This window comes from Sceloporus occidentalis, unplaced genomic scaffold (assembly GCF_023333645.1).
Source record: "Sceloporus occidentalis isolate IW3139 unplaced genomic scaffold, rSceOcc1.0.p SCAF_97, whole genome shotgun sequence".
NCBI lineage: Eukaryota > Metazoa > Chordata > Lepidosauria > Squamata > Phrynosomatidae > Sceloporus > Sceloporus occidentalis.
The window spans coordinates 3,305,822-3,320,902 of NW_028317077.1; the positions used below are offsets into that span (position 1 = coordinate 3,305,822).

General features: G+C 40.8%; 1 protein-coding gene across 1 annotated transcript in view; it reads right to left on the bottom strand.

Annotated features, from left to right (window-relative positions):
* Positions 1-15,081, bottom strand: part of LOC149284240 (collagen and calcium-binding EGF domain-containing protein 1-like) — a 137,768-nt gene that overhangs the window by 17,575 nt on the left and 105,112 nt on the right. The window contains exons 3-4 of the mRNA XM_089497008.1: positions 9,922-9,974; positions 2,085-2,219 (exon numbers count right to left, since the gene is read on the bottom strand). Of these exons, the coding sequence (XP_089353134.1) occupies positions 2,085-2,219; positions 9,922-9,974 (188 nt within the window). The remainder of the gene's footprint in view (positions 1-2,084; positions 2,220-9,921; positions 9,975-15,081) is intronic.

Consider the following 15,081-nt stretch of genomic DNA (forward strand, 5'->3'; position numbering starts at 1 on the left):
AGGCACCTGGTATAATTGAAGGGGTAACAGAGGGTACAAACCCTTAGGCACCTGGCATAATTATAGGGGTAACATGGGGTACAAACCCTTAGGCATAGGCATGACACAAGAATGTATGGACACTGGAGATGGAGGTTCCTCTCCCACCATAAGGACCACCTGTCCAGGGCAGATGTACATGGAGAGGTGGTATGAGTAGTAGTAGATTCTATTTATTATACAGTAGTTTTATACAATATATCTAAGTATAAATAGATACATTTAGCTCTTTTTGTTGATGTGTACAAAAAACCCAAAACATATTTTATAGTTTATGTGTAAAATTTTTTGCAGCCTTATCTTGTTCTTTGCTATTTTCCAAAAGTATATATATTTTTTTTTAGTGTTTTGTCAAGATATTCAGTTTATTTTTCCAATGTCAGTTCTACACATGTTTCTCATTGTAGGAGGTCACTAAACAGCTTTCTCCTCCCCGTTGTGCATGTTACACATTATCGTTTAAAGTTCCTTGTGCAAAAATGATTTTGCCCCTTATTAGTTCCGAATTTTTTTACAAGTAATGAAATGTTTCCTCGCTATGATACTGTTGATCACCAAGCCATAAAAATGTATATCCCTTGATGGAAGATCCTGTTACCGAGGCTTCTTTTTTGGAAATGTGAAGGTCATCCTGCGTAACCTTCTAATGATTGTACTGGAGATTAGAGCGCTGAGTTATTAGCACTGCCCGACCTTTGCATAATAATTGGAGTAATTATACAGATACTGTATCGGCGACATGGTAAATACGTAGGAATCTAAAACAGAAACAGAGGGATCTAAGCTTTGGCCCAACGTGGACGCCTCAGCCAAGCCCGGTCTTTAGATAATAATGGTGGTCGTGATGTTGGTGTGACCGGGATGCCGGTGACTGATTTAATCTTTCCTTTTTTTTATAGAGGTGCTAAAAGAATCCTCTTTATTCTGGCATAAGCAAGAAAATGATAAGTTTAGCCTATACATTTTGGTAACCACCTTGCTGGCGATTGTATAGGTAAGAAGTCTTACATTTGTGGATGATGAGTTCCCTTTAAATTAACCTCAACGGTGGTCAGCGAGTGGGTATAAAAGTAAGTTAGTATACCCCTTGAGGCAGATTATTTGTCTATTTCGGGTAGCACGGGATAAAAAAGGGGATAATGGTAGTTCTGGCCACAAAGTACGGCAAGAAGCCTTTACATTAGGAGATATGGGCTGACAAGATGGGGCCCAATGGTTCTTATCCACCATCACAGTCTATGTTTCTATGATTTAAGCAACAAAGTTTGATTCTTTTTCAAAGGAGTATTATTGAAAGTGTAGTTAAGTATGCATCCTGCTGTCGGCAGAGGCACCCAGGGGAGGAGGAAATAACACAACGTCTTATTTTCTAACTCCTATAATCGATTTGTACTCCAACGTGCATTAAAAAATACTTTGAGACCAGACTGTCTTTTTACATTTTAAACATTACTGCATTAAAATATTACTTAATATTAGTTTATTATTTCGTCAATGTTCCAGACAATGAAAAGTAACCAAGCGGAGGAGAGGGTTTTGCCTGGTGCTGACTTGTGAAAGATTGAATCGAGCGTTACAAAAATTAAGCACTCTATTTTCCCAGAAGTCTCAAATGTCATTTTGGTTAAAAATATCCTTTTTTTTTCTCTTATAATTCCTTGACTTTTTTTTTTTTTTTGCTCTGCACAATACCTTTCAGAATAGTTTACAAATCTTTCAGTAGATTCTAAAGAAGAAAAAAATGAACAATCGTATATATAAAGTATTTAAACAATATATTCAGGTAATAGAATCTGGCAGCTGTTCTGTTTTTTTTTCCTACAGTGCTTGCAGCAACGCTATGGAATATGATGGCGCTATGCTAATGAATAAATAATAATAATGATAGAAGCAGCACCCATATTATTCAAAATATTATATTATGTCTCTAGTTTTTTAAATGTATGGTTGCTCCAACAAGAACACTATACCTGCCGACAGTCTTGAATTTCCTTATTTTCCACCTGTCGGCTGTCCTAGGATGATATGAGTAAATTAGCACTTACCTAAACAGTACGGCTTTTCTCTGTTCCTGTGTCTCTCTCGGTCATACTTGTATCCAGAGTAACAAGTACACAGCACACGTCCAAAGTTATCGGTGCATTGTTGCTCGCACGGTGCTTCTGAACATACATCGTAGTCTGTAAAGTGACAAAATGTACAGTCAGTCACAACTCTTGGCGTCTTAGTGTGAATTTGGTACCACACTAGAACTATTCTTCATTAAAGACATTTGTATTTGACAAGGCATCAGATAGCACCTCCCACAGCTGTGGAGCAGTAGGCAGCCACTTTTCTTGGTATATGAGTATAGCGGGTTCTACAGCCACTTATACAAACAGAGCCGGCCTTAGGTGTTCTGGCGCCCTGTGCGGACTACTCCTCTGACGCCCCCCCATCCCAAAAAAAGAAAGAAAAAAAATCTTGTCACTATCTATCCCCTCTCCCCCTTTATCACTATCTACCAGCTCTGCCCCTTCTGACTGCCTTCCCCCCTCTGCCCCTTCTCACTATCTACCACCTCTGTCCCTTCTCACTGCCCCCCCCTCTGCCCCTTCTCACTGCCCCTTCTCACTGCCTCCCTCCCTTACTTAGCTTGTTGAGTCCTGCAGTGGGAGCGGGAGGTGTCCGTCTTCCCGTTCTGCTGCGGTGCGCGCTTCACAGCTGAGCGTGAAACGCTGGCACCGCAACGGAGTCACAGAGAGTGGGGGCACCGAGCAGTTGCTGAAAACTTCACGACCGATCGGCGCCCCTGCCCGGGACTTAAATTAAAATATCGGGGGTTTGTTTTTTTTTTACTTTATTTAACATCGTCCATGTTAAATAAAGTTAAAAAAACTTTATTTAACATGGAGGATGTTAAATAAAGTTAAAACAACAACAACAAAAAACCTCAATGTTTTAAGTCCTGGGCAGGCGCCCCTGTTGCCATGGCGCCCTGTGCGGCAGCACAGGTCGCACACCCCTTAGGCCGGCCCTGTATACAAACACTCCATCCCTACTTTCATGTTAAATGCATCTTGGAGTCCATTTTGCGTGGATTTCGGTGCTTTTTATTGCTTTGAAATCAGTGCAGGTATTCTTTAGTTATTTGAGTTAGGAAATGAGACGTTTCTCTCATTAATCTCCTCCCCCGGCTGCCTCCACCGAAAGCAGTTAGCATACCACAGTATGCTTCTTGCACATGCTCAGTAGAGCTGCCATTCTAGTCAACGGGACCTGAGCTCCCACTGAAATCAATGGGGATAGCAGTAGCCAATCGCGCCATCTGGATACTAATACATAAACGCGATTGGCTGATGCATCAGTGACTTCAATAGGGCTGCTTCTGAGCATGTGCTCATGTTCTTTACGTACTGATGCTTAGTGGTTTCAGTAGAGGCAGCCAGGGGAGGAAAAAAAACATTCAGGCTCATGCATGATCTGATGAAGCAATGCAGGAAGAGGTAAGGAAGTCGGTTGCCGTGGGATATTAGAAACAATTTGCTTAAAATTGAAAAAAAAAATTTGAAATCATAGAAACAGTACATTAAAAAACATTAATAACATAAGCGACAGATGGTTTTCAGTGCTGGATTCAACAGCGTGACAGTTCCCCTTTAAAACGTTCTAAAATATGTGAAATTAGTAATATTCAAGCAACATATAACAAAATGATATTTTGACCATAGTAATAAAAAATAAAATATAAAAAAACTACGTTTGATTATAAATAATTGGTGAAGTGTTGTATTGGAACATTAATTTATGACACTATTGTGGACAGATTTTTGCCAAATAACCATTTTTAATATTTTTTTTTTATCATTACACTGTGATTATTTTTTATAAAGATGATAGATCTATTTGGATATCTAGATCTAGATATGTGGAAATTTATGTTTATTGGATCAGATTAGTTTTGTTCTGGAAAACCGATTATTTTTATAGGATCATTCTTCACTATAAATTGTTTGTTTATTTATCTGTGTACAAACTGTGCATATTTTGCAGGGTTTAGTTCTACGTTCCTATGCGGGGTTTCTGAATTATCGGCCCCCATCAAAACATATTAACAGAATCCACATTTGAAGGCAAGAAGTCCTAAAAATAGGTTTTAGAACCTTCAACAAGTTGTTGGATGCTGACATTTGGCCGCATTATTAAGTGGAAAGGTAAAACCACTCTGTAAGCGGCTGAATGCAAATGCATATTTTTTTTTTACACATATGCTTTGCGTTATAAATATACAGAATCCAGTGTGTAAGAAGGAGTCAGAAATGAATGGTTCTAGGTCTAGGAGGAAGATGAAAAGCAAAGTTGGTATCAGTGGCGTCGCTATAGGGGGGCAAGGGGGGGCAATTGCCCCCTGTTGCCCCCCTGCCGAATTCGGAAAAAAGTCGCAATGCGACTTTAAATCCCGTCTTTTTTTAAAAAAAATTTTAATGCGGAGGAGAGAGAGGGGCGCCTAGCAACTGCTCGGCGCCCCCCATTCTCCTCCACGAGGCCTCTACCTCCGTCGCGGTGCCGGCATTTCATCCTGAGCGCCGAAATATTACGCCAGCCAGTGCAACCCATCTTACGCGGGCCGCACCTCGAGCATGTACTGGCTGACTTGGCATGATAGGAGTGTGATTACTAACAGCAATCAAAGTCCCATCATGCCTAGGTTCCAGCACTTACACATCCGACCAGTAAATGCTGGAACCTAGGCATGATGGGACTGTGATTGCTGTTAGCAATCACACTCCTATCATGCCAAGTCAGCCAGTACATGCTGAAACCTAGCTAGCTGCCCCCCTTGTGTATTGATGCTGCCAGCAGTATGGGGTCTACACATCACTTACAGCCACCCTGTACCAGCATGTACTGGCTGACTTGGCATGATAGGAGTGTGAATGCTAACAGCAAGCACAGTCCCATCATGCCTAGGTACCAGCATTTACTGGTTGGATGTGTAAGTGCTGGAACCTAGGCATGATGGGACTTTGATTGCTGTTAGCAATCACACTCCTATCATGCCAAGTCGGCAAGTACATGCTGAAACCTAGCTAGCTGCCCCCCTTGTGTATTGATGCTGCCAGCAGTATGGGGTCTACACATCACTTACAGCCACCCTGTACCAGCATGTACTGGCTGACTTGGCATGATAGGAGTGTGATTGCTAACAGCAAGCACAGTCCCATCATGCCTAGGTACCAGCATTTACTGGTTGCCTGGGTATGATAGGAGTGTGATTGCAGTGTGGACGCCAGGGCTGGCTTTGGGGTATGCAACCTGTGATCTATGCGTGTAATTTAGGGGGTTTTAAATATACCTTTTAATTACGTGTTTTTTTGTGAATTCCAATTGATCTATACCTGCAAAGCTGGGTTTCTGTGTTATTCTGTAGATCCATATCTGCTATGCTATGTTTCCATACATTATTTATGTATACCTGCAAATACAGGGTTAATATGTCTTATTCAGTTGATTAATACCTGCAATGCTGTTTCCATGTATTTATTTGATCTATACCTGTAATGCTACGTTTCATATACTATTGTATACCTGCAAATACAGGATTTGTATGTCTGATTCTGTTTATTTGAGATCACAAGTGAATTTCAGTTGATCTATACATGCAAAGCTTGGTTTGTGTGTTAATGTGTTGATCTATACCTGCTATCGGCAACTGGGGCTAATGTTAATATATATGGGCAGCAGGGGCATCAATACACAAGGGGCAAAAACACTAAGGGGGGTATAAACGACAATGCAGTGTGAAAAATCCATCCTGATGTAGACGTCTGTGACGTAGATTGTGTCCTGCTGTTTGTGTGTTTTTGGTTATCAGTGTAGCAGAGCCTGTCCTCGGTGTGGGTGTATAGGTGTTGGTGTGGCAGAGCCTGTCCTGGTTTGTGTTTGGGTGTTGGCGTGGCAGAGCCTGTCCTGGTGTGTGTGTGTGTGTGTGTTTGGATGTGGGTGTGGCAGAGCCTGTCCTGATGTGTGTGGGTGTCTGTGTGGCGGAGCCTGTCCTGGTGTGTGTGTGTGTTTGGTTGTTGGTGTGGCAGAGCCTGTCCTGGTGTGTGTGTCTGGGTGTCGGTGTGACAGAGCCTGTCCTGGTGTGTGTGTGTGTTTGGTTGTTGGTGTGGCAGAGCCTGTCCTGGTGTGTGTGTCTGGGTGTCGGTGTGACAGAGCCTGTCCTGGTGTGTGTGTGTCTGGGTGTCGGTGTGACAAAGCCTGTCCTGGTGTGTGTGTTTGGGTGTTGGTGTGACAGAGCCTGTCCTGGTGTGTGTGTCTGTGTCACAGAGCCTGTCCTGGTGTGTGTGTCTGGGTGTCAGTGTGGCAGAGCCTGTCCTGGTGTGTGTGTCTGGGTGTCGGTGTGACAGAGCCTGTCCTGTTGTGTGTGTGTCTGTGTGGCAGAGCCTGTCCTGGTGTGTGTGTGTGTTTGGTTGTCGGTGTGGCAGAGCCTGTCCTGGTGTGTGTGTCTGTGTCACAGAGCCTGTCCTGGTGTGTGTGTCTGGGTGTCGGTGTGACAGAGCCTGTCCTGGTGTGTGTGTTCAGTTGTCAGTGTGGCAGAGCCTGTCCTGGTGTGTGTGTCTGGGTGTCGGTGTGACAGAGCCTGTCCTGGTGTGTGTGTGTCTGTGTGGCAGAGCCTGTCCTGGTGTGTGTGTTCAGTTGTCAGTGTGGCAGAGCCTGTCCTGGTGTGTGTGTTTGGGTGTCAGTGTGTCAGAGCCTGTCCTGGTGTGTGTGTTTGGTTGTCGGTGTGGCAGAGCCTGTCCTGGTGTGTGTGTCTGGGTGTCGGTGTGACAGAGCCTGTGTTGGTGTGTGTGTTTGGTCATGTGTTTCCTGGCACTTAACTTACAGTAGGAATTATTTAATTTATATTTTTCCAGAGATAAAATGCCCTCCTGAAGTTGTAGTGACTTCAGGGGACAAAACGTTACAAGGCCCTGAAATCATTTAGTGGAAAAGTTATTTATTGTGTTATAATATTTATTTCAAGGATTAGTCGCACTCGTGGCTTCAGGCTTCCCATGTTGAATGATCAAGTATTATTTTAGCCCAATAACAAAAGTATAATTCCATAGCACATTACTTTTGGAAATTATTAATGCCCCCCCAGTTTGACTGTGGTATCTTGTGTGCCCCCCCTATATATTGTTTCTAGAGTCGCCACTGGTTGGTATCTACTGATTTCATGCTTCTCAGTGAGGTTCACAAGGTCCACGAATGACCAATCTCATCATGGAGCAATAGGTCAATCCACCTTGGAGCAATGTGCACACATTATAGTGTATATACACGCCACTGTATGTTCTACCAGTGTGATAGCAACCACAATAGATAATATTTATCATTTCTTACACCCAACAGAAGCAACGGAAAGGTCATCTCCGGTCCATGTATCTTCAGGCCATGTCTAGTATATGCTGGCCATAGTACTGATAGTTGGAGGAATGTAACAGAGTGACACAACTTTAAATTAAACTCCCATGTTAGTTTTTTTTTCTATGGAGCTCAATTTCCAATCAATTAAGGTTCTCATATGGTGGGACCTCTGACACCTATTCCACAATCTTAAAAGGTGCAAGGTGTCTTCTTGAACCCCAAGAGGACACCCAGGAAAAAAGTTCACTTACTAATGATGTAATATGCATTTTTCTTTCGGCAAGACCAAAATAAGCCGTCCAAAAGGCCAATAGTCTAAATAACCTTTTTAAAAAGCTTAATTCTGCTTACTTTTCAGAGATACGTGACTGGCATCACCCAGTGAAGTCCAAGTCATGGAGGGAAAGGCGAAGCACATGGAGGAAACCCAGAACTAAGGACACCCATGGGTTAAACAGAGTTTAAGGATGGAGTATGTTTTTTTTTTTTTTTTCTGTGCTGAAAAATAAGGAATGCGAGAAATTTAAACTCTAGGTTTACAATTTATTTTTACAGTTAATAGCAACTCTGCAACCTGCTCCAGGACTCAAACCGAGAGGTCCAAGGGCCCTGGGCACAGAGTGTGTAGGAAAGCAGCTGTCATCGTACAGAGAGAGAGTGAAAAAAAAGACTCCAATTCCGCATCTTAGAGGGGCTTTCCGATGCCAAACGCACCACTATTTACAGTTACGGTTTAAGTGATCTACCGCTTTATACTCCGGGGGGTTTGAATGTAAGCTGGCAATGAATTTTAATATGTTAGTTATGACTCATCTGGGGTTGATATGCCAAAGAGCTAGTAATCCGTTGTACGATGCATGAAAACGTTTTAACGCCTTCAGGCATTTCGTTTCAGTCCTCGGAGACTGGAGAGATAGTTTAAGGTTTTTTTAAGTCCTTGGTTGAAGACCAGGGAATGATGTAAATTGGCTTTAACCCTTTGGATTCCAATCGTGCCTGCAATCTTCGTTAAAAGCCAGAAATGAGCTGAACCCGGGACTCTTGACGTATTAACCCTTTAATGGCCGACGGTGAAGATTCTACGTAGTGACTCGCCAAGTGTGTTCACCAAATGGCTCTAATACTGGAAACCTTGACTTGTCATCATTTAATACAAAACTATAATAATAATAATTTATTTAAAAAAATGCATTCTAGAATCTAAAATATTGGCCAGAAACTTGTTTTAATTTTTTTGCTATTTAAGAACTACAACTCCCGCTGCCCCTTAAGAATTAGATCTTTTTCTTATGAGAATTCTCCAATATCGCTAGTCTATAAGTTAGTTGCGGAGCAAAGACCCCTCACACCCCTCTGTTTTGTCTCATGTGGGGACCCCTTTTTATGTGATTGAATTGCAAATGTGGACTTGATTACCAAGTGAATTTGTGATTTCGAAGATAAAGTACAAGGGGCTGAATCATAATTTTTTTTTACAGCAAAACATTTACTTAAAAAAGGAAAATAAAATAAACATCATCAATATCATATGACTCACAATCACATGAAATAATGTAACACCATTTAACCCCTTCGGGACCAGGGCTTTTTCATACGGACCAAAGGTGTATTTATCATCTTTCCATATGTTTGTTAAACCATAATTTCCCTTTTAAATATTTGATGAAGCAGAACAAATTGTACAGAGTCAGGAGAAGTAGGGCCTTCTATTAAAATAATAGAAATACATGTTTTTTATACTATTGGTTTAAGGGGTTTGGGGGGTTGGCGACCTCTCATACATTTTTTTATGCCATTGATTTTATAGGGACATCACTGGGCTCCCAATACATTTTATTTATGTTTTCATTTATTTTATTTATATTTCATTTTTCTCCCATCCCTCCTCCTGATCTGTCTGTGCTGATCACAGTGTGATCAGCACACAGGGCTGCACAGCCCTGCATTGCTGATCGCAAAATGTGGGGTCAACCAGCAAGGTGAGCAATTGGAAATGGTATGTCCTAGAAGGGTACGAAGGGATTAACATATCAGAATCTCAAAGCTTGCTAGCGTGTACCCCAACAAAATTGAACTTGTCTTAGCAGTATAAGGCATGTCTGCAAGGGTGGCAAATCTCCCTTCCTGACCTGACACTGCCTGATGCTTTTTCTGTTTGTAGTTCCGCATACAGCCACCAGGGTGTCTAGAGTAAAATGAGTTTAAGGTGACTCCATCCTTTCCATGTTTCTTTTATGAGCTTTGTAGTCATTTTCTTTTATAAAATGTATTTTATATGGGACTGGATATGTGCATTGTCTGTCAAGTTCAGCTTTAGGCTTCTTTAAATCTGGATTGACTTGTACCATGGACTTGCCTTCCTTGGCTGTATCCGTATACTGTACTAAATAGTTTACCACAATGCAGTCCCTAGAGATCCCAGCTCAGATAACATCTCATTAGGTGTAGGAGAATAAAAAATAACCTGAATTGCAAAATAAAACGACATACCTTCTGGAATGCACTGTCCAAGAACAAATTTGTATCCATTGCAGCATTTTTTCCTAAAAAAAGACAAAAATACAGTAATATTAAAAAATATATTGAAAATCCCACTCTATAAACTATAATTTCCAACAACCTAATTTATAAGTTCTATTTACTATTGCAAAGCATGCTTTTGTCCCTTTAACTCTTGAACTGAGGCCAATGACAAAGCCTTATCACACATGAGTTGCACTCACATTACCCCAAGTGCTAGCTATATAACTTGCTTGCAAAAAGATGGAATTAAGCCAATTGGTTTCAAGACTCCGTAACAAAGTAAAAATTGCTACAAAAAAAGCTGTTCTTTTCTTTATATTCCAAATTATTGTTTTTTTCTGATTTTTCAACAATCATAAGAAATATTTTGTATAATCGTATAAGCCCAACAGAAAATTAAGTCTTCAGTTGAAATTAATACTTTTTATTGATAAACCAATACATGCAGCAGAGACTTCAGGTCACAAAGCTGATGTAACTTTACCTTTTTTAAAGTGTTGGCCCAATAAAATGTATCAATTTCAATTAAAGACTCTGTAATCTTGAAATACTCAGTTATTAATAGAAAAGTAAAAAAAACTAATTTGCATAATTTGTATGTAGAATTAACATTCTGTCTGAAAAAGAGACCTCCGGGGTCCCATAAGCTTCTGTATCAACTTTGACTAAAGACTCCAGGAACATAGACTTCTCCCAATATGACTTTTGTCTTGAAAAACAACTGTTTCTCATTATTTAAAATATACTTCATACTATAACATATTTAGTAGAAAAAAAATATAAAATAATTTAATATTTATTCCGTAAAAATAATGTCTGAAAAGGTAAGTCGAGCATTTTTTGGTTAGTTCAGCTTTGAAGAGTGTAGCAAGAGGAACATTCATATAAATGTTGAAATTTGATTAAATTGTTAAATTATTTTATTGCTATTTCCCCCCCCCTGAGGTTCTCTACTTAGCACGGAGATCACCGAAAAGTGATGCGGTCCACCTGGAACACGAAAAAGGATTAATCCTGAGGAAGGCCAGCTGACAGCAGGTCCCGGCCAAAAAACTGTGGAATGAGGAGTGTTAAAATAAGGTATCAGTACAAAAAGTGAAATTCTGTTATCAACAGGATAAATGAAACACTTGCGTAGGAGACAGCCTGATCCGTGCCTAAAGCGGGGACCCACATGAAAGAAAAACAGCTTTTGTTATTTTAACAGCGCTTTAAACTTTTATGCAGTGATAATTAAGATTCAGTGGTATAATGCCGAAGTTCAAAGGTTCCTGTTTTGTTTGGATTTCGTGTTCTCGGCTAAGACATCAGTAACACAAACCTAAATGTGCTTATTTTCATGGGTTCTACGGAAAATAAATACGGTCGAGAATATAAGCCACCCATTTATATTCACGGAGTTCTAGTAAGAGGCGGATGCGTTCTGAGCACTGATTTTAATTGGGAATCGAGTTTTTCAGCTGGATTTGGTGTTAACGGCGCTATTCTACTTAAACAAAACATTATTCTGTATGGTATTTGAGCAAATAAGCCTGAGCAGATCGGTCATTCTATTCCTCTTAAGGTTTAATAACATGAAAACCACATGGAAACTTGTAAGGCTCTTCATGCAACAACCTATTAGTGCCTGGTTTTGAATCCCATGACACCCCATTTAAATTAAATATTAAAGAAGCTGCAGTTGTAGATGCCCTCATCCTCCACAGTGATCCATTAATTCTTGCCACTGATTGGCTGCATTCTCAGGCTAGCTCCACCTATATGCACCGCTAGCCCTGCCTCATCACAAAGCCATTACCCCATAGGAGGGAAAGCTCAAGGTAGCGTTACCTGGAATGTTCCCAGGTGTGGGACTAGCAAAAGAGAACCCATGATGTTTTGGAAGGACGGAACATCTTACATTCCAAGATATCAATCAAGGATCAGACTACCGATGAGAACCATAAACTAAAATGTTATTGTGCTTGAATTTATTAACGAGGAGACCCTAAATCTTAATTTAAGACATTAAAACAACACGATGCAACGGGAGAGACACCCAACACAGACAGACATGATGTAGAAGAAACCAAAGCTTCATTGGTGGGTCTGTGTCAACCAGGGCCGGCCCTACAATGGAGCCAAGTGGCCAAGCGTTTTTTGTTTTTTTTTGAAGCGCAGGAGAGAGAGGGGCGCCAAGTGGTTTTCGCTTACCCGCTCGGCGCCTCTCTCTCTCTCTCCTCTGTGAGCCCTCTAGCTCGGTCTCAGTGCCGGCTTGTAATGCTGAGCGCCGGAAAAGACGTCAATTTCCGGAGCTCAGCATTACAAGCCGGCACCGTGGCAGAACAGGGAGACTCGCCGCAGGACTGTTTAACGGTAAGTACAAAGGGGGGGGGGGGGGTATGGTAGATAATAGGGAGGTAGGGTAGATAATGGCGCTGGCGAAGTTTAAAATGCCGCCCGGCAATATTTTAAACTTCGCCCAAGGCGGCATTAAGTCTTGGGCCGGCCCTGGTGTCAACATTAGTTTAGACCTCTTGTTGCTCAGCAATGATAGCCCTCATCTAAAGGATACACAAGCGACTAGGTTAGTGGAATAAATTCACTAATTAGTCATAGGAACAAGTAAGTTGCAAGGCAGAGGAGAGGTGGTCATGAAAACAGCCAAGTTGGCCATTAAAAATTTCTGGTTAAAGTTTTATGACTTTCTGTGTTTTATATTTAGTCCAACTCACTACTGAATATTAAAACTTTCAAACTAACGTACACTTTTGTGACTACTCTATGTAAAAGTACACATATCCATGGAGTAATTGGTAAATTACTCAAAAACTTTCTCCAAATGTACCGATTGGACAAGGTAAAAAAAAAATGACTTCTATTTTCTAACGTTTATTTTTTAATCTTGTCAACCATATGGAACTGGAGACTTTTGATGGATCTTTGTTTGACAAGGTCCACTTTATCGTCAAAGAGCACCCTACTTGTGAAGCTCGTGTAATTCCTTCAATCTTAGTAACTTTCATAGGTTCTGGCGGAACGGGGAATGTTTCAGAAGTAACGTGAAACCACTGGTCTACCAGCAAGATAAAAAGGCAGAAATCTGCCGAAACGCTTTCTCCTATCTAAAATTTCCCCCGCTTGGGAATCTGATTCTTATTATTTGTGCGCTCAGTGAGTCTTTCAGTAGAAAGAAATCCACTTAAACCACCTACAAATCACTTCCTATATAACTGTCTGCTTCGCAGGTGACACCCACATGGAGGTTTCTTGCCAGAAGGTCCCTCCATCTGCCAGGTCACGTTAAACAGCTTTTAGACTGTGAGACATCTGCACATATGGAAGGACCCTGTTACTCGACTGCAGTCTGAAGTGCTTTAAGACCAAAATTACTTCACTCGGGTTTTATAACACACATCGACTGGTTATGTGCACTTTTAACCAAACTCGTTTATGGTTTATACTTATTTATGTGATATATTTTGAGCTTGTGCCAACAGTCAAAACCCCAAGCGGAATGCTCAGGCTCCTACGTCCTACCTAATATTTCTGAAGCAGCGTTGATAGCCACACAGTGCAGTTTTTTTTAGGAGGGGTGAGAACGAACCGAAAAGGTGATTATTGTATAGCTTGGATGAGAGAGGAGAGAGGGGATGTGATAGAAACACTTACATGGATAAAGGGATTCAACAAGCTACAAATAACAAAGTATTCTAAAACCAGCGCGTCAACGGCTTAGATGTAACGTAAGGACGTTTTACTTGTAGGTAGGTACGTTGAACAGCCTCTTAGCAGAAGTAGTAGAGGTGAAGACAAGACCAAAGAACAACCAAGGTTTGAGAATTTTACGGCAGGAGAAAAATGGGCAGATCAGGTTATTTTCGGTTGTCAAATTCTTTTTGGCCCTTGAGCAGCCTGCATCACGCAATGGGCTTCAAATATAACGATCTGAACAATGATGACCGGAATATTGGTTCTATTAACTTACATAGTTGGAGGCAACCAAGTCATATCAGAAACTCTCTACTGAGAACTACCAGATGGTCATTAAGGGGCTTTATGATAAGAAAGACGGAGCTCACCTTCTTTCATGGGGACATTATAGAAATTAAATGCATCCAAGAAAGCAGCATTGAGTTTACATGGAGAAGCAGTCAGCTGCAGTAGACAAGTTGACCCTGTTCCTAGAAACTGTATGGTAAAAATCCCTTTATAGCATGAGTTTATCATTCTGTACAGTCTATACGTTGGTAAAGCCATTTCCATACGTGGGTTTCATACAGGCAGCAGCTTTCGTACCTTTCCCCATTTAAAGGAGTAAAGCCCATGGACTAATACCTGTAATGGGACCCCCATTTTAAGAATATTTAGAATATTATCTGCAATATTATACTGACTTGCTCCGTCTTGTCTACTTTAAGTGTTACTTCCCTAATCCCTAAGCGTTATACAATGTATCTGTCTGATATCCCATAAACAAACAACTAAACAAACAAGTACAGAATAGAAAAACAGTATCGACAGTATAAACAGTATCACATAAGCTTTCAAGACCTCAGAAGACTTGTCTTCATGGACAAATGACCAGACTGCTATTTTTAATGAGGTGGGGCAGCCTGTTTTCTACCCCAGGCATATATATATACATACACACATACATATATATATATATATCCTGCCAACTCAATTTAATTCACAAAAACTGCCTACTAGTGCCATATAAAGTATTGTTCACCCCTCATCCCCCATTATGGGGTCTTAATGAGAGCGGTAGGGCAAAAGTAATAATATACAGGAGACGTACACTTTTCACCAATGTCTTATACTTGGTAATCGAAAAAATAAGTTGGTATAAAGAGCTAAAGGACAGTTTTTAAAGTTCTTACCGATCATTGCACTAATTGAGTCTGGACATTTCTATTTTTTATTCCAATTTTTTGTCCTCAAGATCTAATGGTTCAAGTCACTTGTTTAGTGAATAAACCCCAAATCCAGTAGAGAGCTGGCATCGTCTTGCATACTTTTTTTTAGCACATAAGGGGTTAACTCGATTCACTCCATTTTTAGATGCTGAAATTAAGTTGGAAACTGAACTGGGGGAATGTTTGTGTATTTAATTCTCGGTCGGGTGCTTTACTGGATCGAGAT